This window comes from Protomyctophum parallelum, assembly GCF_964188405.1.
Source record: "Protomyctophum parallelum genome assembly, chromosome: 8".
Lineage (NCBI taxonomy): Eukaryota > Metazoa > Chordata > Actinopteri > Myctophiformes > Myctophidae > Protomyctophum > Protomyctophum parallelum.
The window spans coordinates 27,604,481-27,629,713 of record NC_139703.1 but is presented as its reverse complement, the minus strand read 5'-3'; the positions used below and the strand labels follow the sequence as shown (position 1 = coordinate 27,629,713).

The window sequence follows — 25,233 nt, the reverse complement described above, 5'->3', positions numbered from 1 at the left end:
CATGTTATCTTATCAGCCCGCATTAAGCCCATGAGAGAGGAAATAGTGGTCAACCGCAGTCGCACGCCATCAGCGTTTATGTCCCTTATGGCTTCACCATCTGTGCATACACGCTCAGCAATAACCCACGGTCCTCCACCTGAGTCACAGACACAGAGACTGACCACAACAAGCTTTTTAAACGTGTGAGGTGTGTTTTAATAATGCCATGATGCTGTAGCATTTTTTTTTTTTTTAAACGATTGATTTTCCGTTATTGCAATAACGGAAAATCAATCGGTTACACTAATGCCATCAATCTGGACTTTCAGCACTCTAAAATAGCCTCTTCTGCGGCCTCTGACAATAGCCCATTTGATGACTCATTGTGAGTGCTGCCAACACTCCCTGCATAGCAAACATAGCATGAGACTGAGATAAAGGTCTATCCTTTCATTACAATGTCATCAAGGAAATATACTGTTATAAATGAATAAAACATGACGTCCTGGTGAGGTATATAGGCTAGGCATATTATGCAATCCATGTAGCCAGAAGGAAATAGAAAGCATATTAAAATGGGACACAGAGGGAGTTGCCTGGGAGGTTCAATTCATATTCAGTATCTACGTTGTACGGTAGTTCTTTTTTTTATCTAATATTGTTTGGTGTTCAGTTAATGTCATGAACACCTTTTAATTAATAGCTACAAACGAGTAGCTATAAAAACGTACAAACGAATACGTTAAAATAGAATTGGAAAGCTCAGAATGTGCTGTTTGTGTTTTTCTCTGGTTTCGTCAGCAGTGGTCAAATGGTGTTGTTGTTAGAGGTAAAGGTCAGGGTTTTACAACTATCAAAGTTCAGGCCTACAGTACAAATGTGTTATAGGCTATACAAATTACACATTTTTGACCAAAGATTCAAATAATAAATAGTCACTTACAGGGTCATTGGCACTGTGCCGTGATAAGATTTAGGATTGATTTAGTATATCATTGCTGCCTCCATATTGTAACTTTCTGTTACAGGCCCTATTTGATCATAGTACAGCATCACACACAAGCATCGAAAGTTGCAGATCTACAAGCTCAAAGCGGAATGTTTTTGTTCATGGTGTCGCATGCCGAAAAAAGCCAATAAACGCATCGTGGCACAACTAAACGCGTGAGCTTGTGGATCCAGATTTGTCTTTCTGTGGCCAACACAGAACACAACTAAGCATGAGTCATGAGTTATCATTAGTGCCGTTTCATTCATTTCAAATAAGACATTCCACAGTACTGTATGTGTGTGAGTGAGTTCTGAGAACCCGATGCCACTCAAAGCTATAACAACAATAGAGCGGTCGTTGGGCTGTGAGTTACTAACAGACTGAACCCTCAAAAAGCAACCTGTGAATCAGTGAGTAATTCTCTCTACTATTGATTCATACATGGTACAGAAACCGTCCTCCTACTACCACACTTCTTAGCCTTCGGTTAGACTGACATTTTCTCCCTTAACCACTTAAGCCTGACATTTTGCTGAATGAAAACAACAGATGTACAAGCTACAAAACCTCTGTAGATGTGACATTTGTTCTGCCTCACGACATCAGCGTACACTGTGTGTAATGTAAGCATATGCCCAAAAAACGCCTGAGTTTTTTTTTCTTTTTTTTTTTAACAGAAAATGATGCGGATCTTCTCTGACGCTATATTGGATGCAGGTGAATGTTGGTGAATGCAGGGAAGACAAAGACGTTTCTCTGGATCTGTCATGTTGCATAACTACCGGTAATATACTGCCATGACAACTGGATTTCCCTTACAAAAAAAAGGTTTCTAAGGTTATACCTGTTGTACTGTGTATAGCACGTGTTGTCAGATCTCAGATGCTAACATGGATAAGCATGTACTGTAAGTCAAATGCCTGGAAGGTAAACATTCATTCATTGCGTACATGCTTCGCTCACGTCTGAGGTCCCCCCTCGATCTACACCTGTGAAAAGAACCGCTTCGCACAGATTGTTCTATACGCACAACTTTACACACACGCACGCACACACGCACACACACGCGCACACGCACACACGCACGCACACACACACACACACACACACACACACACACACACACACACACACACACACACACACACACACACCCACCTGTCATAACAGCCACTGGAACAGAGCGATGCTGTCAACACCATAACATATAATAAGCACTTTGATGCTTCTCTCCACACTGAGGCTGAATCGGCTTGCATCTGCCTTAATTAATGCCACACGTGCGCTCCGTCGTGCGACGGTGTTCGAGAGACGGGCAAACAGTGGGTCTCTGAGTTTACGAATTCTCGCCCGCGTGCCACCGTAGCGCACGGCAAAGTGCAAGTCGGGCTTCGGAATATCATGATGCCGCTTTTGAGGAAGGTACAGCGCTTTCTCTCCCACTCTCTCTCTCTCGCTGTGTGCACATCATCAGGCCCGCGGGCCCCAAAAACACAACATATTTTATGTGCTGCTTCAGATCCAAACGGAACGACTCGTTATGAATACTAGATGTGAAACGGGCAGAGGAATATAAGCCTCGGAACTATACTGTAGCACCTGACGGCGGGATCAAGCCATTAAATGTTGCTCCACTGTATGTGTCTCGTTCCCCATAATGGAAGATGAGATGAGTGCGTCTTGTACTGGAGCTTATCTGGGATGGTTTCTGCTGAGCAAAGCTTTATGTAAGTTGGAACATCAGCCTCGTTCGCTCCACACGGCCCGCTCGCTCCATCCCTCCAGCAGCACCATGGGAGATATACACAGTGACAGCTCTCTCTCTCTCTCTCTTTCTTTCACAACACTCCCTCTCTGTGCGCCCTCTCTCTCTCTCTCTCTCTCTCTCTCTCTCTCTCTCTCTCTCATGTGCCAACCTCTGGCCCTACACCCCGTCTCCGTCTGAGCACAATCAGTATGTTTGTCTCCGGGTCTTCCAATATCCCCTTCATTCTCAGAATGCCTAGTTCAAATCGATCTGTGTTGCTAAGCGTGTGTGACTGTACACGCTGTGGTGCAAAGTCCAGTGTAAGCGTGTGCGTGCTCTCGCACACACACACACACACACGCACGCGTGCAATAGGCACGGTCTAAGTAAATATGGGCGATGTGGTTTTGACAGCTCGCCAGGTCCCTCCGCTTATTACATTTCATCCCTGACCGTACACTGGCCCCATTGTCAAACAAAATGTCAACACTCACACGACAGGCAAAGAATACGCAATCACACATATCACCTGTCAACTATCATCTCACCTTCCCCACGACCCGCTGTACGTATCCACATATCAGAACATACAGCCAATATAGCCTCCCTTCCCTCCACACACACCTATCTATTAGAGGCACAAGGGGGTTCCACCACACCTCAAGACTATTTTGGGCTGGTCCGGTGCATCTCATGCTGGTATAAGCTAGAAGGAAGGCACTGGGGCAGACAATTATATAGCCTTTATTTGTAGTAGAGTAAAAGAATAAGACGTTTCAATATACTATTAGAGGCGTAATGATAGAGTAACTGCGTGCATCGAAAAATCTATTTTAATTTCAACAATCCAAGTATATCGATATGTAAACAACAGCGACATATCGTATCATTTGACTGTGCGTCGTATTGGTAGCGAATCGTTTTGCAATGCAAATGATTGATTGTATCAAATGTGCAATTGTATTTAGCAATTTTAAGAAAAGACCTAAGGAAAAGGGGGCTTTAAAACTAAAGATTAAGTTGTACGGTTTAAAAATGCGTGGGTTTTTCCTCCTCCCACACCAAAGAGAGCCACCGAGCGCTGGATGAGGGGGCGAGGATCTACTGGCGAGGCCATTCCCAACAGAGCCATGCGCGTGTGTGACAACAGTAGATCATTCCATGTGACTTTAAGTCGTGAAATCATCTCCACACCCTCTGCACCCTGCCGATCCCTCATCCCTGCTATCAATCATCTCAATTCGAACCAGCCAGCCCAGCCCAGCCTGCCTGCCTGCCTCAATTCACCTCAAGATGTGGTTCAGTTCCAGTTTTCATCTTCCAAATCCACCTTTTGAACCGAGAAGCATTCACTTCAAAAGGTCACGCAGAGCCGCGCAATACAACGTCAAACACAAAATGATTAAGGTCGGCCGCTAAAAGCCTCGATCGTTTTCGAGACTGTCGACCCAGAGCCCAAGTTCAATTAAGCATCTGCCCTTTTCATGAGAATATAACCACAGTGTACATCAACTCACATACACATTAAAATAATACCGTTCATTTAGCTGTGACAGCCAACAAGGGTAAAAATGGACCCTCGTGTATATACCCACGAGGGTCAATCTGTGTACACTCTCAGAGTTACATAAAACTAAAGGATTTGTCAGTGTTTGAGAGGCATCTCCAATCAATCGCACCCTTGTCGTCTGTGTGTGGGCTGTACTATGTCAACATGACAACACCCCCCCCCCCCATGACGGGGGAGAGGAGAGGGGAGCAAGCGGAGGTTACTGACCTTAAAGAACACCCCCCCCCCCCCTCCCATGACGGGGGGAGAGGAGAGGGGAGCAAGCGGAGGTTACTGACCTTAAAGGCGAACTTGCGGGTAACGTTGTCCGACGGCTGAACCGCCCTGACCTGGAAGCTCAGCAACGGCAGACTCCCAAGTACCGTGTCCTCCTTGTCGTCTGGACGTGGGGGGGGGGGGGAGAGAAAGAAATAAAATAAAAAATATAATAATTCAGTATTCAGTTATGGGAAAAACAAAATCAAAACAGTAGCTGCATCGCACCTCTAAAGAGCAGGTTCTTCTTCTCACTCCTACGGTTGCAGTGGTATAGACGGGATGAAAACCCATTCATACATGGAGCGTTTTATAATCCAAACCCCAAAATAACAGCGTCCAAAAAAAAAAAGCGAGATAGATAACGGGGATAGGAACTGGGTTTTGTGGGGATGTGAACCTATGGTGGAAGAGCGAGCACCATTTGCAGTTGTCAGAAGAGAGAGAGAGAGGGAGGGGGGGGGCTCTCCTAGCTGTCTCTCTGTGGGCCAACGGCGGACAGCGGTGAATCTTGAAGGCGCACACTCCCCCCGTCCCACGCCGACGAGGGTTTCCTTGAATAGATATCCATTATCTATCGTCGCCGGGTCCCCGCGATAAGTGCTGGTAATGGCTCACACTCTCTCTCTCTCTCTCTCTCTCTGTGCCACACACACACACACACACACACACACATACATGCACACACACGGTCACACACGGTAAACACAGGGATCCAATGCTGAGAAGAAGAAGAAAATAAATCCCGGTGGTGCCGTCGTATATAAGAATAGAGACAGAACGAGAGGATGAGCGCGAGGAGGAGCACTTGTGTCGATTAAATAATATAAAACGTCATGAACATTCCAACGGCTGCAACCTGCGAGGGAATCCACTGAGTCCTTCTCTCCTCTCCTCTCTCCTCTCAACATGCACTGCCGTTCTCTCGGTCTCTCCTTGTTCCCTCCCTCGCCCTCTCTCACTCTCTCTCTCTCTCTCTGTATGTATGTCTCTCTCTCTCTCTCTCACTGAAGGGAGCTCTGTGCTGCGCTGATACAAGAGGCTCCCTCTCGCACAGGCTGCATGTGTGTGTATGGGAGAGAGAGAGACAGAGAGAGAGAGAGAGAGAAGGAGAGAGAGAGAGAGAAGGAGAGAGATGAAGGGAGGGAGGAGACAAGGGGGGGGGGTGTTTGTGCAATCATACAATAAGCCGTTCAGTGTGTGTGTGTGTGTGTGTGTGTGTGTGTGTGTGTGTGTGTGTGTGTGTGTGTGTGTGTGTGTGAGAGTGAACCCTGGCCTCCAATTGGTGCAGACGCCTGGCAGGTACTGTTGGCTGTGGGCCAAGATTCCAGCAACACTGAGTCACATGGGTTGATCACTATCACACGCACACACACACACAAGTACAGAACCAGGTAGCTAAATGGCCACACCTGCCTCTCTCTCTCTCACACACACACGCACGCACGCACACACACACACACACACACACACACTCACACACTCGGATGATTTATTAATGTATTTGCATTTATGGACGATATAAACATAGCACAACACACACATCAACCTGCTGATAAAAGAAGCAGTAAGTACAGTATGGTCTGCTTTGAGGTTCTTTCCCATCATTAATAATTGACCTGCCAGTCACAGAGCTGTGCTGCCATTCATTTGACACTGTGCAAACAACCCTGTTTAGCCGAGCACCTGTTTAGCCGAGCCCTTTGCTTCCACAATCCTGTTTATGAAAAAAAAATACATGGTTGTTGTTTAACACAAGTGGTTCCTAAACCTTTTAGCCCGTGACCCAAAAGAGAAATGAGATGTTTCCCCCGGGACCCACACTAGTGAAAATAGCAGATCTAACAAGCTCACAATGTGTCGTTTTTCTGTGTTTCGCTTAAAGAACAGCGTTGCATAACCGTCTCTCCCGATGCCCGTGACAACCAAAGACGACCCTGCGCCCAAACACACACACACACACACACACACACACATACACACATACACACACACCGACTCACACAGCAGTGTTACACCGCACACACTTTCTGCCATGTGGGGGAGGGGGGGTTCCCTGTGACGAAGAGACACGCATCAGAATTCAAATCAGTGCAGCTTAAACACAATGCAACACATGCACACACACACACACACACACACACAGCCCAGGTATGTGTTAGTCTGTTTATCTACGGAGCAACACAATGGCAGTGAAGTTAGTGCTGCAGCACCGCCCACACACGCACGCACACACACATGCACGCAGGCAGGCAGGCAGGTACGCACGCACGCACAAACACGCACGTGAACAGTCACACACACACACACACACACACACACACACACACACACACACACACACACACACACCACACACACACGGCGTTGGAAGAAGTACTCTGATTTTCTTCTACTGAACCATTTTCAAAATGGTTTCCCTATTTTGGGGCACATCGTTATAAGCAATACGTTTCCAAAGGTTTCAAAAGTCTTAAACTAAATTAAATACAGCTTAGGTTGTTTCAGTAAAAGCAGCAATACCACTATACCGTTATAGTCCTGCATTGATCTGAAAACCTTACGTAAAAGAACAAATGATTTTGTCAAACGTAAGGTAAGAGTATACTCTTCATGCACAATCGTCCATTTCACAATCGGATTATTGAAATGAATGAACTTTAATGTTGCAACTGGTAAAGGTGGGGCTGATTGTATAGGTTGTATCCACTGCTGCTGGGTTGCTTAACCTATAATCATGCATCACCATTAATCTGAAGGTACATTTTGTAATACCATGAATCTGAAAAGTAAATAGTAACTTAAGCAAGTCATAATAATCGTAGTGGAGCAAAAGAAAAGTACAATATTTGCCTCTGAGTTATATGTTAAACCACTGCACATATACAGTAAGTACAGTATATACTCTTTACCACTTATTTTGTAGACTTTGAATATTATTACAAAACATATTAACCCATTTATTTAATAAAACAAAAGTCTTCTGAAAGAATATATATTCAAAGATGTGTGCCGCATTTTCACGATTTTTCAAAAATAGCAGACCTACAAGCTCATAGGAGCTTGTAGATCTGCTATTTTTCAATAGCTAAAGTATAACATAATGCTTAGTTAAAACACCAAAAGGGGTTCCCGCCCCCAAATGGGTTAAACACTTCAGCCCCACTTCAGTGAGATGCATTTTGAGCTTGTACATCTGCTATTTTCAAAAGTGCAATCCATTATTCTGTACAATGAGTACTTTGACTTATAGTACTTTAAGTACATTTTGATTTGATTTGGACTATTTCTATATTGCAGTATTGATACTTTTACTTAAGTAAAAAATTTACTTTTTCCACCACTGATGAGCACACAAACACAGCTTCAAGCAGAGCAGAACGTTACAGGCCTCTGGCCTGAGATCTGTGCATTATAATATGTAAACACACACACAGACATACACAAACACACACACACACACACACACTGACACCAAGCCACCATCCATCACACAACTGACAAGTATAGTGATTGCAACCGTAACAACCAAGTCAAATCTTAGGACAGAGTTATGTAAGGGTCAACAAACTCACATGACGGCAGATCCTTGAAAAGCTAGCACAGACAACTGATACTGTCCCCCTGATCCCACCCAGCGTGTTAATCCTCGGCCCTGATCACGCTGAGCGCTGCGCAGAGCTGGAAAGGTCAGAAATGACAAAAATCTGACCTGTGGAGGAGAACACCACACTGGGTTTGGGAATGTACACGAAAATGTTAACCTAATCACAGCAAATTCTTTCAGAAAGACTGTACGGGATCAAACATCAACACATAGACACATACTGTACCGTACGTGTGTGCATGCGTTGCCATGTACAGTAAGCGCCCCCCAAAAACCTGCAGCTGTGGCTATACCCTATAGCTTCTTCCCAATGCCTTGCATCAACTTCATGCACTGCAGTGATGTTCAAATGCATAACAGAATAGAAGCACACTGCGCGCACACACGCACACACACGCACGCACACACAGACACACACACACACACACACACACACACACACACACACACGCACGCACACACAGACACACACACACACACACACACACACACACACACACACACACACACACGCACACACACGCACACACACGCACGCACACACAGACACACACACACACACACACACACACACACACACACACACACACACACACACACACACACACGCACACACACGCACACACACGCACGCACACACAGACACACACACACACACACACACACACACACACACACGCACGCACACGCGCACACACACACACACACACACACACACACACACACACACACACACACACACGGAACTCAGTGTTCTCTGGTGGAGGAGGACAAGCAAAGCTTAAATAAAATATAACCCAGACAACAAAACGCCTTTTTCTTCTCCTCTGCCCATTTTTTGCCCGGCGCTCCTCGCTGGCATGGCAATGGCAGTGGTGAATCTCTAAGTCACACATTCCTGGCTCGCTCCCTCCCTTCATCCCTATCTCTCTCTCTCTCTCTCTCTCTCTTCCTAACTTGTCCCTCTTTTCCAAAACACAGCTGGGCCAGATGGAAGCTGGCTGAAATAAACGTGTGTGGAATAGAGAGAGAGAGAGAGAGAGAGAGAGAGAGAGAGAGAGAGAGAGAGACATCTACAAACAGAACAGATACCTTTAAATACACGCAAATTAAGTTTTTACATTGAAAAAGTTATCTCACGTGATTATTCATATTATATTACGGATTTTCTTACATAAAAAGCGCAATTATTTGCTCTGTATTCTAATGTAATTCTAGTAGAATTACACTAGAATAAAAAATATAGAGGGTAGAATTATTCTACCCTCTACATTTTTTATCGCAAAGTTACAGTGTTACACAGCTCTGTTGTACACACTTCTTTAGTCTATTATGGCTATTTTAACTGTACATGTCTCTGTTTTTGAGTGGTGCAACCACTCCAAGGAACAGCAATGTCCGTCCTAACCTATGTGACTATGTTTAGAGTACCAGTAGGGGCAAACGTGGCGCTGTTGTGCCAGAAACAGAAAGAGAGAGAGATAGTGTTGCACTGTTGCCTGCTAATTACACACAGAGAGAGAGAGAGAGAGAGAGAGAGAGAGAGAGAGAGAGAGAGAGAGAGAGAGAGAGAGAGAGAGACAGGGGGAGAGGGGAGATGCACCACTCAGTTCACATGGGTGTGATTTTTTTATATTTGCTTTGGCAATGTAAACGCATGAATTGAACTGAAATGAATTGAAATCTGCAGTATGTGAGGAGACTTTGAAGAGAGGATGGGGATGGCCGTGCATCAAGGCCATGTCGGTAGTGACGGTGAGACACAAGTCACACAACCACACCGTTTCACCACACGCTAGTCATTTACACAGAGAGGTGTCAAGAGTGACAGTGAGACACAGAGAAAGATGGAGATGGATCAGAGAAAGAGACAATCAAACAGATGGCAGAGACAGAGAGAGAGAGAGAGAGAGAGAGAGAGAAGGTGCTCAAAAAAGTGACCCATTGACGTAACCCATTCTGACCTGAGATCAGATTCAAAAAATGTCTTCTACATCCTGACAGTTTTCCATTCTGACCTGAGATCAGATTAAAAAAATGTCTTCTACTGTACATCCTGACAGTTTTCCATTCTGACCTGAGATCAGATTCTAAAAATGTCAGTCGTTCTTTGATTTTTCAAAAATAGCAGACCTATACAAGCTCGTAGCGCGCCACTCGGTGGCGCGCTATGAGCTTGTAGATCTGCTATTTTTCAATAGCTAAAGCACGACATGATGCTAACACCAAAATGGGTTCCCATTCAGAATGGGTTAAGTATCAATACTGCAAGTAAAAGTGCAGATTTCAAAATGTACTTGAGTAAAAGTACAGAAGTACTGTATGCAAAATGTCGTGTCAATGTCAAAATCATTTGAGTTGCGACGCATTGTGAGCTTGTAGATCTGCCATTTTCAAATGGCTGAAGTGGTCACTGTATGTTTTGTAATAATAATCAAAATCTACAAAAATAACTAGTACAGTATAGTTTTCAAATAAATGTAGTGGAGTAGAAATGAATTGAAAATTGGAAATGCACAAGTAAAGAATACCTCAAAAGTAAATGCACTTTGCACCGCTGAAAATAGAGGTGTTAGAAAAGGCCTCATGAGGCATTGTCACAGCAGCATTAAATATGAAAAAGCTTCTGGGAAGTTTCCAGTCTGTAAATCCTGCTGGGATTGTAAAACTATTGAGTGTTCTGTGCTATTCTTATCATAGCGGTGTCTCTCCTGCATGTGTGTCCCTGTTTGCATGCCTCCTGTTTATTGCCTGGAACCCGGAGGCTTTTAAATGGGGCTATTCTAGGCTAGCGTCCCACTCCCACTCCCGGGCAACCAGGGAGAGGAAAAAAATAATAATAACCCTTGACCACTGCATGGGCATCTACTGTAAATGTATTGTATGCTAACCACATGAATCCCAAATGTGCTTTTATGACTTTGCTTCTCGTTTTCTTTCTCTGTTGCTCTGTAAAGCACTTTGAGCTGCGTTTCATGTCATGAAAGGTGCGATACAAATTACGTTATTATTATTATTAATGTCCCTATTCTGGGCATGTCATTATAGGCGAACATTCAGACCAAACATTCAGCAAAAAAAACATTTGGTGAGGATATAGCGGATCTCCAAGCTCACCACAATGCGTTGTAATGTTTTGGCAAATAGATTCGGTAGGGGACAAAAAGCATTCTGTTGGCAACAAAGTACAAGCCAAAAGGGTCCCCCAGGTGGTTTAAGTGGTTAAGAAGATGATTTTACAGTAGGTCATGCAAACTGCTTTGTTTCACAATCAAGTCGAATAGGAAACGTTATTTGTTGCACGTGGAATGAGAGGTTCTGGGCTGGCAGAGAAGGCACTGTATTTACTTTTTGGTAGAAAAAAAAGCTGTTAGCATGTGTTGCCTGACAAAGACCAGACTCGGTTGTGTTCACAGCGAGAAAATGGTGCAATAAACGGGGGTGTCGCCCTAGTGTGCAGTTATTTACTCTTTTGTTTCCATGCATGGCATGTGTATTTGCATGGGTTTGAATAGTGCATGTGCTGTACAAATATAGTTTGACTTTGAATACACACATACACTTGCGCAAACCCGTATACCACTACCTACACACTACCTCACCACAGAAGAATTCAACACCTTTATGCCGTCGGGCCTTAAAGGACCTATAACATAAAATTCAACTTTTTCAATTTATTTTGTGTTTTTGGGGCTCCTATGTGTGTTTTCTATCCCCACAAATAACCAATTTTGAACAATCAGGCCTTCATGTCATATGGGTGTTTTAATGGAAATTGCTCTCAGAAACAGCTCGACTGATTTTGGCCTCATCGTGATGTCATCAATGTCACCCTACTTTGTATAATTCCTCCTTTTCTTCAGTCTTCAGTTGCAAATTTGCATTTCCACTTTGTTTACAATGTCCACCATTGTTGATTTTCCAAGCTGGCATGGAATGGAAACAAGCCTGGTTTTATCTAGCATGAGTATTATAATGACTCAAATATTAAATAATCTGCATATCAGCACCATCTCCACCTCAGGACAGTGTGGTACTGCAGCTAAAACTGCTTTCAAAGTCCAGAAAGAAATGACAAGGCCTGGATATATCAGAGTGGTGATTGAGGCTCAAACCATTAGAAATAACTTTGAGGGACATAGACAATATGATTATTAAATATTAAAAGCAGTTTTAAAATGCATGTTATTTGCGCTTTAAGAGTTGGGGTCAGAGTGGTCTTGAACCTACTACTCAACACCACTCAAGACGAAATCAGAAGGCAGAAGCTAACTTTTTTCTTACAGTGGTCAGAAAACATCTCTCATAATTGACTGTCCATAAAATGAGGGTAAACAAACCATATACCGCAGACAAAGTTGTTTCTAAAACAACAATCTTGTCAACAGGGATGGCTGAATGTTCACATAATTGCTCTGCCAGATGAACCGACTCGTTGGAAGGAGTCTTTTGAGGCATACATACATAATGCCTCTCAATTTCAGAAATCGGACTTGATGTGTAATAATAAGACATGATATAATGATGACTTGACTGAAAAATCTGATTTAATCAAACAGTACGGAGGGGAACTGCCTGTGAGGGCCCTCTGGTGGCTCTGCTGGGCCTGTTGTCTCCTGGTTGAGCATTAGCTGAACCCACCTCTGCTGCAGAGCGCGATCTCTCTCTCTCTCTCTCTCTCTCTCTCTCTTTCCCTCCCTGTTTTCACACTTGTCTGCTGTCCTTCACCTTCGTCAACATGTGACCTGAACCTGCCATTCATTTGACACATTGTGATCTAGAGAAGAAACATGGCCTCAGAAATGTAACAAACGCACGCACGCACACACGCGCACAACTCTGGGAACATACACCAACACGGAGGCTGGTAATCAAAGCACCTGTGACATCACAGATGCCTGAATACTGCTCATACAGTTACAGTATAACATAAGCATACAGTGCGTATGAGATAAGAAAAGAGAAATGAGTATGTAACACAATCTGGTCTGTATCTCAAGCCATTGTTTCCCCTAAATGTAATGTGTACAGGTATATGGTAACTTGTTTCTTATTCTGTCTGCATGTGCGTGTTTGCACAAACGTGCACAAGGTGTTGTTTGTTCAGTATAGTGTCACACAGCCTTTGGCTAAGGAAGTGTTATGAACACACACTATGAGGACATCTGTTGACAGTGACAGGTAAGAAGACAATAAGGATGCTCAGTGTGTGTGACTGTGTGTGTGTGTGTGTGTGTGTGTGTGTGTGTGTGTGTGTGTGTGTGTGTGTGTGTGTGTGCGCGTGCGTGCGTGCGTGCACCATGTGCGCGTATTAAGCCTACATACATAAAGGAATGTTTAACCCACGTCTCTCTTCTCAGCTGTTGTGACATGATGAGATTGTCACATGTTCACATGTTCAGTGGGCTATTTATAGGCAAACGATGAAGGGGAAAAAAATTATATAAACATATGCTTAATCATAAGCAGCAAATCCTATAGTAGCTCACTCTGATTACGCTTAACCAACATAATGTACCGCAGGTGTGAACAAAAGTTATATAGATTGCGATCTTCCAGAATAACACAACGTCTGTGCAGGTAGACCACATGACATGGCCCTAAACATATATATATAAAAGTAAATAAAACTTTTTTTGGCATCTGCCACTTACTTGATTGACATAAGAGGGCCTGTCGAGCCCAAACCCATTAAAAAAAACAACAACGTACTAATAATTCTGGGTTTGTCAGACTCCATGCCTATGTTGACGAGAGCACAGAAAGAACTCTTCTCATATGGTCTGATTACAGTGAAAAAACTAATTCTGACACACTGGAAGAAGGAGGAGGCTCCGGCATTTAAGCACTGGTTAAATGAAATGACTAGTACACTTCATCTTGAGAGAATAAGGTATTTCCTGAGAAACAGGGAGAGACAGTTTCATAAGGTTTGGCTGCCCCTTGTCCATTACCTGAGTAGAAACAATTAATAGACAGGACAACATTGATATGGTTGACTGTACGCCATATTCTTTTCAGATGTTTTCCATGAGCTTTCTATCATCTTATCATATAGTACTGTATGCAGTGTCACTGAGCAGTATGGGTGGGAGGGTTAAGGGATTCTCTTTTTTGTCTGTCAAAGCAGGAAGACCCAGCGGAAGACCCAGCTGGATAAGGTCTGTCGAGGCGGAACTCAAGGAAGCAGAGAAGATCGCCCAACACCGAACCAGCTGGAAGAAGTTCATGAATGACCTATGCAGTATGCATGCCCCCTGAAGTTAAAAAAAAAGTGTGGCAACCCCTGATATTCTGTATACCGCGAAAATAGGCTATTTCACTTAACATAATCGATGGAAAGAGAAATATTCCAATGCTAAATATTGGGAGTGATCAAAATGATGATGATGTGATCAACCTGAGACCTGAGTGGTCTTTTTAAGGTTGACAACAATGTCCCCATTCAAAGCACACGTACGTGAGCTCAATGAATGGGTTGCATGAAAAGAATTGTGACGCATATATGCCGTCTTTGAAGGTTTTTGTTACAGAATGTTGTTAGAATGATGTACCCTCGCTTTCAGAGTGAGACAAGCACAATCCATGCCAAGGCACATTGAGGCTGTTCTGGTGACACTAAGACACTTTTCACCAAATTCCTCTTTTGTGTTGCTTGTGAAAGATTATATCAAATATACTGTAGCTCAAAAACGCTCCAAGAAAGATCCAAATCTTTTTTGTGAGCACCACCACACATCCACATGGGTGTTAGTACTTCAGTTTAATCTTGGCCAAACGGGGTAATCTCGGCTTGTTTGTCAAAGATTTGTGTCCTCTTAAACATTCCCCTTCTCATCGCTCTTTTGGCTAGATAATGAGTCAGTTTGTTAGTGCCTTTGGCAGAGTGCATGGCCGCATGTTTGGTGTAACTCTTGGTGCTGTCATGTCCGTTTACGTCCTTCAGGTACACATAGAAATACCTCAGGTTCTGCTCTGAAAAGTGTGTCTTTGTGTTTGGTGCATCTGTAAATGTCCGGGAGACGCCGTGAGTCAGTGATAAACAATGTGGCCTTTGAATATGTCAGAGATGCTTAGGTTGGCTGGCGGCACAGTGGAGGCGTTTTTTTGTGTGTGTGTGTGTGTGTGTGTGTGTGTGTGTGTGTGTGTGTGTGTGTGTGTGTGTGTGTGTGTGTGTGTGTGTGTGTGTGTGTGTGTGTGTGTGTGTGTGTGTGTGTGTGCGTGTGTGTGCCAATGTCTATCGTTGTGCGTTATTATTTGCATTCCTGAACTGAGCTACAGTACTCAATATGACTCTTAGTAGCAAATATGGGGATGGGAGAGGAGAGGAGAGGAGAGGAGAGGAGAGGAGAGGAGAGGAGAGGAGAGGGGAGGGGAGGGGAGGGGAGGGGAGGGGAGGGGAGGGGAGGGGAGGGGAGGGGAGGGGAGGGGAGGGGAGGGGAGGGGAGAGGAGAGGAGAGGAGAGGAGAGGAGAGGAGAGGAGAGGAGAGGAGAGGAGAGGAGAGGAGAGGAGAGGAGAGGAGAGGAGAGGAGAGAAGAGAAGAGAAGAGAAGAGAAGAGAAGAGAAGAGAAGAGAAGAGAAGAGAAGAGAAGAGAAGAGAAGAGAAGAGAAGAGAAGAGAAGAGAAGAGAAGAGAAGAGAAGAGAAGAGAAGAGAAGAGAAGAGAAGAGAAGACTAACCTTTGTAGTAAAACAGGCATCGGTCTGTGAGAACAAACCACCTCTTGTTCCACTGTTTCACTCCACTGCTGGCCTACAGAACAACACATGTGACATACACCATACATCAACATACTGTATACAGGTTGAGCAACAAATACACAACATCAACAGGGTAATACTGTACTGTGTGTAGTAGTTTGGGTTCCCAAACGTTTTAGCTCAAGACCCAAAAAATAAACAAGCTCAAGCTCATAGCGCGCCACTCGGTGGCACGCTATGAGCTTGAGCTTGAGCTTGTAGGTCTGCTATTTTTGAAAAATCGTGAAAATGCGGCACAAATCTTTGAATAGGTATATATTCTGTCAGAGCGAACAGTTTTTTTATTTCGACGTCAGGCCTGGGGGTTAAATGAATTCTTAAAAAAAAGAAGAAGAAAAAAAAAACTTTTTAACTTGTGCAAGAGCGCCAATTTCACGCTCCAATTACAACAGCAGCCACAAATGTTTCTCGAGCGTAACTGCTGTCTTTGTTGAAAAAACACAGACCTGTTGTTCATGCCTGGTTCAAAACATGAATCTAAATGATGTTAACTGTTAATTCCACATTAAAAAGGCAATTGGTTCAATGAGCGTTTGCAGGAAACGACTCACCTGCTTGTACAGCCATCCCTGTTTGGTCACCTCAGCCTTGGGGTTCCTCCGCATGGAGTTTGAGCGCTTCCCAAACGTGGCCGCTTTCCTCGGGGTGCGCGAGGACTTCAGGCATCGAGGGAGGAAAGGAGAGCGACAGAATGGTGAGGCGGTAGGGTAGGTACGCTCACAAAAAACATGCAGTAATCCTGGTCTCTATACTGCCTCCCCCTGGCCAGCCGGGGGCGCCCGATGGAGGGGAAAGGAACTGGTTGGAATAACGTGTTCCTTCCACGTGCTATACGTCCGGCCGGGGAAACTAAATGGTAAATGGTAAATGGTGCATTTATATAGCGCCTTTATCCAAGGCGCTTTACAGAGATTGTGCATTACATTCACCCATTCACACACACATTCATACACCGATGGCAGTGGAAACCATGCAAGGCACCAACTAGCACATCGGGAGCAATTAGGGGTTCAGTGTCTTGCTCAAGGACACTTCGACAGTAACTCTGGGGGAGCCCGGGTTCGAACATCCAGGCACTCTACCCCTGAGCCACCGCCGCCCCATAAACTCCCCCCTGTCAGGTGAAATTGAAGGTGCGTGTGTGTGCGTGTGCATGCGTGTGCGTGTGTGTGCGCTTGCGTGCGCACGTGCGCTTACCCGTGGTGTGTAAGGCCCGTGGTCCTCGGGGGACGTCAGCTCGGACACCATGTTGGTGTTGTTGGCGTTGAGGTCGGTGGTGGTGCTCACAGGTCTGCTGCCTCCCACCTTCACGTTCATATCCAAATCACAGCTCCTGCACACACACAGACAGACAGGAGGATTCTCAATGCACGTGCACTTGGACACAGCAGCTACACACACACACCACACACACACACACACACACACACACACACACACACACACACACACATAAGCCAAATTCCAATACCCCAAATTCTCTGCCACCCGCTCACTCACACGTTCGGACACTGACGTGATGTGATGTCAACACGATTGTCACATATTTCAGCAGGTCACCAATTTCACCATGACGCCACCATTCTGGTGTGACCGAGTGGGTGAGTGAGTGGCCAAGATTTGGGGTATTGAAATTCAGCTATAGGCATAATGATGAGAGGCACACACAATAACTCTTCCTACTTCCGGCCCTATACTTCCTTCCTTCCAGGTGTTACCGATGTTACTAATTAAGGCTCTGTTCCATTTAGTGTACAGCAGTTTTAAATTTTACTTTTTATAATTTCAAGGACCCCCGTAACAGAGTTATACACCTTTGGAACCCACTCAAGGACACAAGACCCACTGGTGTAGCAGAGTGTATTCAGTGAGCCAACATGACTCTGTTTGACCAGAATGGAAAAGAGCCTTCATTAGTATCATTGGTAACACCTGTGACGGAAGATGGGAAGGGGCCCAAGTTCTTTCCAAAATGGCGTGTGCATAGAACCTGAGAACAGGAAAGAAATAATTTAATTTCACTCAAGTCCAGTCTAGAGGCTCACGTGAACACATACAACATCAAAGGGCCCGGCTTCTACCCATCTGTAAAAAGCGCCCTGTCCAGACCACAGATTAATTTTACTTATGGTGAACACTCTCCATGCCGTACCCGACGGAAGCATCCAAGAGAATGTCCATTTCCAAACTTGAATGCAGCATTCATGTTGAAAGAATTGCTCTCTGTATGTGTGGAAATCCATGCCGTATACGCTGCACCTCCAGTGAAGTCTTGATTCGCCTATAGTTGAGTGTGATGTTGCACACTGAAAATCGCCGATCTACAAGCTCACGCGCTGTGAGCTTGACTATTTTTGGGCTAGAAACATTAAAAAATACCCCCTTTTAGATCTTTCAGCCCCCTGCCCCTCCCTGCACACCCGTGCCAACTAGTCTAGTCCAGTTCAGTCACCCTCCGTAGCCCAAATCCAATCAAAACCACACTGGTCTCTAATCCTTCCCAATCGAATCCACTCCAATCTATCTGACGGTAGATGTTGTTTCATGTAGGGTATTGATTGCAGCATGTTGCGCAGTGAGGCCACAGTCTGACCAGAGTGGGTCAAACCAATCGCAAGGCTGTGTTCACTGAGTCTATTTCGAGTTAATGTTTTCCTTAGTTTTGGGTCAGTTACGGAGCTCAAGTATTCTGCTACTGTGTATTCTCTCTCTCTCTCTCTCTCTCCCTACTGCCCAGTGGATCATCCTCCAGTCTGTTTCTATTGCTTTCAACAGCCATTTGTCTTCCTCTCTGTCCATGTGTCACCATGATAAATCTCCCCTCCAAAGGAGAACATTTCACGCATTTCATGTGTCTGTGGGCCTGCTAAAAAGCTGATGCTGTCGGGCAGAAACCTTGTGTCTCCAAATACTTCTTCGTACAAGAGTGTCGAGCAAAACTCCACAATGTGTCGTGTAGGGACGCACTGTGAGCTTGCAGATAGGCTATTTTCACTATCTCCGAAGATTATTTCAGCCATCTTCTACGAACTTGTTCTTATTGTTCTCCTAGCACTCCGATGAGTTGCTCTGGATATCTGCTCAATATTATAATTGCTAGAAAGGGAGGTATTTACTGTAGTTGTTACTTTGGAAAGTTATCGTGAGGCAGTGATTTTTGCAAATAGAATCTGAACAAATACAGTGTGATATCATATGGGATTTTGGTTGTGTATATTGGAGTGATATTAATACACACACTGCTAGTACCGTATATTCATTCTTTATCGCTGTCTGTCTCTCATATCAGCATCTCTCTCACACACAAACAGTCTCTATATAACTAGATTATCTATTTCTGTCTGTCAGTTACTCACTGTCTTTCACACACAAACACACGCACACGCACACACACATGCACGCACGCACACTCACACACAGTGTCACAGTGACATTGTGCAGGACACTGACATAACTCCTGATGAGGCGATAGTAGAGTGGGTCAACTCAAGAGCCCTCTTCTAACAAGAGCTATCTCTCTTCCCTCTCTCTCTCTCTCAAAGATGTATAACACAGAGCAGTGTGTGTGTGTGTGTGTGTGTGTGTGTGTGTGTGTGTGTGTGTGTGTGTGTGTGTGTGTGTGTGGTGTACATTGTACTTGATCAGTATTATGCTAAGAAATATACTATATGATTCTGATGGTATATATTTACAATAGACTATATCTGGATGTATTATTTGGACTGTGACCATGGCCTTTGCACATTATTTTCAACCCAAACGTTAATCTTCTAGTATTCACCTGCACATCCACGAGGATCTGCCCATTATTATCCTGGGCGGGAACCCCTACAAGCTACGAGCTTGTAGACCTACAAGCTACGAGCTTGTAGGTCTGCCATTTTTTTTTAAATTGTGAAAATATTTATTTCAGAAAACTGGAGGATTTAGAAGATTCTTTTTTAAATGTCGAGGTCAGGCCTGTAAATGGGTTAAGCAATGCATGATGACAAAACCGTGCCCCATGCGTATGCACGTCAGGTTGTGGGCAGAGATCTCCTGCCCCCCAGAGGACATACAGGAGCGGTGTGCAGGCCAGGGTCTTCACTAGCTCCCCTCGGTGTGTATATATCTTGGAAGGAGGAGGAACAGCACCAGCAGCACTGACTGTCAGACATTTCCCACTAGAAGCCATGGAGGAGTGCACAGTAAGCATTCTCTCCATACGGACCGAGCCAAGCCTTTGATTCCATTTAGTATCATTGTAATATCTCATTTACAGGCCTGACCTCAAAATAAATAAATAAAACATTCTAAATCCTCCAGTTTTCTGAAATAAATATCTTCACGGTTTAAAAAAAATAGCAGACCTACAAGCTCGTAGCGCACCACTCGGTGGCGCGCTATGAGCTTGTAGATCTGCTATTTTTCAATAGCTAAATTATAACATAATTCGCAGTTTGCTGGCGGCCGATCGACCCACTGGTTCATATCAGCCTCAGCTCCACCGACCGGTTCCAACCGTGTATACAGTATATTGTACAGTGTAATAATTACTGTAGATATCAGTGTATGGGGGTGGTGCAGTATACTTACTGTAGATATGAGTGTATTGGGGTGGTGTCCTCCAGCTGGATTGGGCTCAGTGCTTGTCCAGCCGGTCCACTTGGGTCATTTTGACTGGAAGAGAGGAAGAGAAGAGCCGACGTTAGATTAAATGGTACATGGCCCATTTATATAGCGTTTTTTTTTAATCCAAAGCCTTTTGCATAGATTGTGTATTACATTCACCCACTCCCACACACACACATTAATTCACACACCGATGGCCGGAGGAAACCATGCAAGGCACCAACCTGAACATCGGGAGCAATTAGGGGTTCAGCGTCTTGCTCAAGGACACACTTGGACACTAAAATTTAAGAAGGTATTAAAAAAAAAGTATTAAATAGCTATACAGAGTAAAGGCTCAATTCAAGTGGCATTTGTTTCTTTTGGTTTTGTGTGAACATGCTACTACTGTGACTTTTATTAGCATTTTGTTTTTTGTTTTGTTTTTTTTGCTTGTTTTCAGAAAGAAGAAGAAGAAAAAAAAAGAAAGAAACATGAATGTCGCACTGTTCAGTAGAAATGTTGTTTGAGGACCTGTAAAAGGGATGTACATATATATTTTCATTTTTATTATTTTAATTTAATGGACTAAAGGGTAGACGTAAGCCTAGGCTTCAGTCTATACCCTTTTTGTTCCAGAATAAGAAAAAGAAAAAAACTGATGAACTAAGAATGTTTTGTATGGAAAGAAAAAACAAACTAATAAACAAAAAAACTAAACTAACACTAACTCTGGGGGAGCCCTGGATGGAACTGGGAACCTAGCGGTTCACATAGCCTACGGCCGCCCTATACCGGCCACTCTACCCCTAGCCACGGTACCCAGGCTCCCTACCAGCCACTCTACCCCTAGCCACGGTACCCAGACTCCCTACCGGCCACTCTACCCCTAGCCACGGTACCCAGGCTCCCTACCGGCCACTCTACTCCTAGCCACGGTACCCAGGCTCCCTACCGGCCACTCTACCCCTAGCCACGGTACCCAGACTCCCTACCGGCCACTCTACTCCTAGCCACGGTACCCAGACTCCCTACCGGCCACTCTACCCCTAGCCACGGTACCCAGACTCCCTACCGGCCACTCTACTCCTAGCCACGGTACCCAGACTCCCTACCGGCCACTCTACCCCTAGCCACGGTACCCAGACTCAAAAAGAAATATCTTCCAACAAGGCAGCATGCTATATCGTCATCATGTGTTGAAACAATTTCAAAACCATTACTCCCATTCCCATACGCAATCGTTTACACTGTGTTCACCGACATCACATGCGAGATGCCACTCGCAGAACGGATGCAAACAAATAATGAGCAATAAGAAAATGTACAAGTGGTAGTATAGGCTGCAGAAGTCCACTTTTGGTGAAAATAGGCGAACATTCTACAAAGAAAGGTAATTAGGCGATCTACGCATGTTTGCTACTTTTGTGTGACAAAGTAGAGCATTATTATTAGCACCAAAAGATAAAATGCAGAGATACGCGAGATGTTTCTGCCCGACAGTGACGATATCACATCCTAACAGTTATCAGCCTATATAGCAATCTCGTATCTGAAAGACAAGCACATGTGTTCCTACAGCGTGTACTTTATCATGTATTCAAGCTGTCACATTAAAACGATCAACGGATGACTGATGAGTGTTGGTCACTGACGTCGCAGCCACAGAGCATCTGGTCAATTACCCGCATGCATTACTGCATCTACTTATACGCATTATTCAGAAGATGAAATAACTCAAAGTCGCACAATAAAAAAGTGTGCGTCAGAGTGTGTGTGCGTGTGTGTGTGTATTGTGACAGAAAGTCAAATTATGTCCGTAACCCATTTTTAAACAGGATTTAGAAGATTTTCTTTTAATTTCGAGGTCAGGCCTAAATGGGTTTTAAAGCGGGTTAGTATAGGCACTGTGCAGTCTCTGTCCAACATGCACTGTACACCCTACTTTCCTGTGTCCCGCTACAGCATACTGTACACCATACTGTACACCATAATGTACACCCTACTGTAGACCATACTGTACACCCTACACCCTGTGCCCCGCTACACCATGCTGCCTAATAATAGATCACAAATGCATTAAAAATGAACATAATATAGTGAGCAATAACAGGGGGCAGTGAACATGCTTGCTCCAGCTGTCGAAGCTGCAGTAGGAGATATACAGTATAGTTGTCGTACAACTGTGGTTTATTAAATAATTAACATCATGCAAATTGAACTGCTGCAAAATCACAACGTTGTTCCGAGCAAACATGCACACATGTATGCATGGCACACACGCACCCACGTCACCCCCCCACACACACACACACACACACACACACACACACACACACACACACAGTAGAGTTGCAACTCTACAGCTTCTATAGCGTTTCTGTGTGCGCCAGTGTGCGTTGTGAGTGCGTGCGTGTGTGCGTTGCGTGTGTTTGTCTGGTCTGTCTTTGTGTATCACTTACACAATATTGATCGGGAAGCCGCAAACGGCCGCTGAAACAGAGGTGTGTGTGTGTATTTGTCTGTGTGCATATCTATCTGTATATAAGTGCTGCATGGCAGACAGTAGAGAAGAGGCTACATCTTGATTGTTACAGCTGTGTGTGGTGCTGCAGCCTGTATAAATCAATGGATTTATCGCCACAGTGCTGCAGAGTCTTATATCTGACTTTTAAGGTTTTCAGCATCGTCTTCGTCTTCGGTTCGAAGATTGTGATAAGACAAGAGTATACGTGAATATAAGAAAGTACCTGAGATTGTCTTGAAAAAAATAAAGTACATATTATATGTCTGTATATAAAGTATACATTCAAGTTGTTGCACCCTTTAGGATGCAGTACCTGCATGGGTCAAGTTAATCACTCTCAAATATAAAAATATAAATATAAAGCTTGACTGTACACATATACTGTAACCATGGACGGACGGACGGACGGACGGACGGACGGACAGACAGACAGACAGTTGACACAGACAAAGGTAGACATTTAAAACTGATTTTAAAACTTTTTGGTGAGCAACATTGTTTTATTAGCCCCCTGTACTATAACAACACAATTATAGTAGCTTAGCTATAGCTGAGTTACTGAGTTACATTTCACTCAATGTAACGCAGCGTTACATTTCACTCAAGATGGAACTGTGAAGGCCAATTCATAGTCGAGTTTTTGGTGAAAACTCCAACATGACGTTGCGCCGCGGTGGTCACCGCTCACACAACACATCTTTCTGTTTTTACTAACCGACGTTTTGGTGCATGGTAACCTTTCTACTGAAACCTGGACTATGAATAGGCCTTGAGGGTCCATGTTTGTGTCCTACAGGGTTTGGGCAGAGGGACAGTATGAGGGTCCATGTTTGTGTCCTGGGTTTGGGCCAAGAGACAGACAGCAACCTCAGTATAAACATATGTTTATGTCTTCTACCAGACCTTAAGATGAGCTCTGAGGTCTGCTGGCAACAGGGCCCCATGCCCACCTTCTGGGCATGTGTGTGTGTGTGTGTGTGTGTGTGTGTGTGTGTGTGTGTGTGTGTGTGTGTGTGTGTGTGTGTGTGTGTGTGTGTGTGTGTGTGTGTGTGTGTGTGTGCGTGAGTGCGTGCATGCGTGCATGCGTGCGTCTGAGACTAAACAATTTCAGATGACTACAATAGGACAAAAACTAAATGGTGTGTTTGTGTTATTCAAAAGACTATAAGACCAAATAAGAATTTGCTGTCAAAACTAACACTGGTGGTGTGTGCGTGTGTGTGTGTGTGTGTGTGTGTGTGTGTGTGTGTGTGTGTGTGTGTGTGTGTGTGTGTGTGTGTGTGTGTAGGTGTGCGTGCGTGCGTGCGAGAGTACGCGCGTGCGTGCGTGCGTGTTTCCATGTAGCCTAGTTTACAAAGTCTTTTCCTGGCTATCTGCGTAGCCTCCTACGTCACCTGCTACTTTCTCTCACACGTTGAGGGGGCGATGGGCAGAAAGCACGGGCCGCAGGCCAAGCAGCCAGTCAGCCAGATGGCATGGAGTCGCTCACATCAGGAGAGAACACCTAAGCTGTACTAAACACAACATCTCACCACATACTCGGGAGTGTGCGTGTGCGTGTGCGTGTGCGTGTGTGTCTGTGTCTGTGGTGTGTGTGTGTGTGTGTGTGTGTGTGTGTGTGTGTGTGTGTGTGTGTGTGTGTGTGTGCGCGTGTGTGTGTGCATGCATTATACACATTGTGCTTGTTGTTTATGAATTGAATATATAGGTCTCAAATGGAAACAAGACTTTATTTTCATTTTATTTTTTGCTATCTTTTCAGACTATGGGCTATATCTTATGCGCCACCATTCTTTCACCATTTTGAAAAACCTTTTAAAATAGTTCAAGTAGCCGACCTACGAGTTGTGGATTGGCCCGTTGGACTATTTTAAAAAGGTTTTTCAAAATAGTAAAAAGAAATGGCAATACGTTTAGGGACTAAGGGATACTGTATAGCCCCAAGTGTCTGACTGTACTCTGTATACTGTTTAAATTTCTGTCTAATACAGTATTCAATCAATCAAGTTGCAGTGGGTGAATTTGCTACGTAAATGATCGATTGTTTACATTCGCATGCTTCCATGTGCTCAGTGTGTGTCTGCGTGTGCATGTGTGCGTGCGCGCACACATGCACACACACACACACACACACACGCGTGCGTGTGTGTGTGTGTCACAGGGAGCTGTGCGTGCCCGTTCAGCCATAACCTACAAACCTACAT

The 25,233-nt window shown here is 44.4% G+C and overlaps 1 protein-coding gene across 9 annotated transcripts in view; it reads right to left on the bottom strand.

Moving 5' to 3' along the window:
- The window catches only part of plekha6 (pleckstrin homology domain containing, family A member 6), a 184,443-nt gene that overhangs the window by 67,210 nt on the left and 92,000 nt on the right, over positions 1–25,233 (bottom strand). For 8 of the 9 annotated variants that reach the window (XM_083770540.1, XM_083770541.1, XM_083770535.1 and 5 more), the window contains 5 exons: positions 20,488–20,571; positions 17,110–17,245; positions 16,464–16,568; positions 15,832–15,904; positions 4,569–4,669 (listed from right to left, as the gene is read on the bottom strand). In XM_083770540.1, the coding sequence (XP_083626666.1) occupies positions 4,569–4,669; positions 15,832–15,904; positions 16,464–16,568; positions 17,110–17,229 (399 nt within the window). In that variant the 5' untranslated portion in view covers positions 17,230–17,245; positions 20,488–20,571. Of the gene's footprint in view, positions 1–4,568; positions 4,670–4,773; positions 5,523–15,831; positions 15,905–16,463; positions 16,569–17,109; positions 17,246–20,487; positions 20,572–25,233 lie in introns of those variants that run through there. The other variant, XM_083770543.1, reaches the window with a different exon arrangement.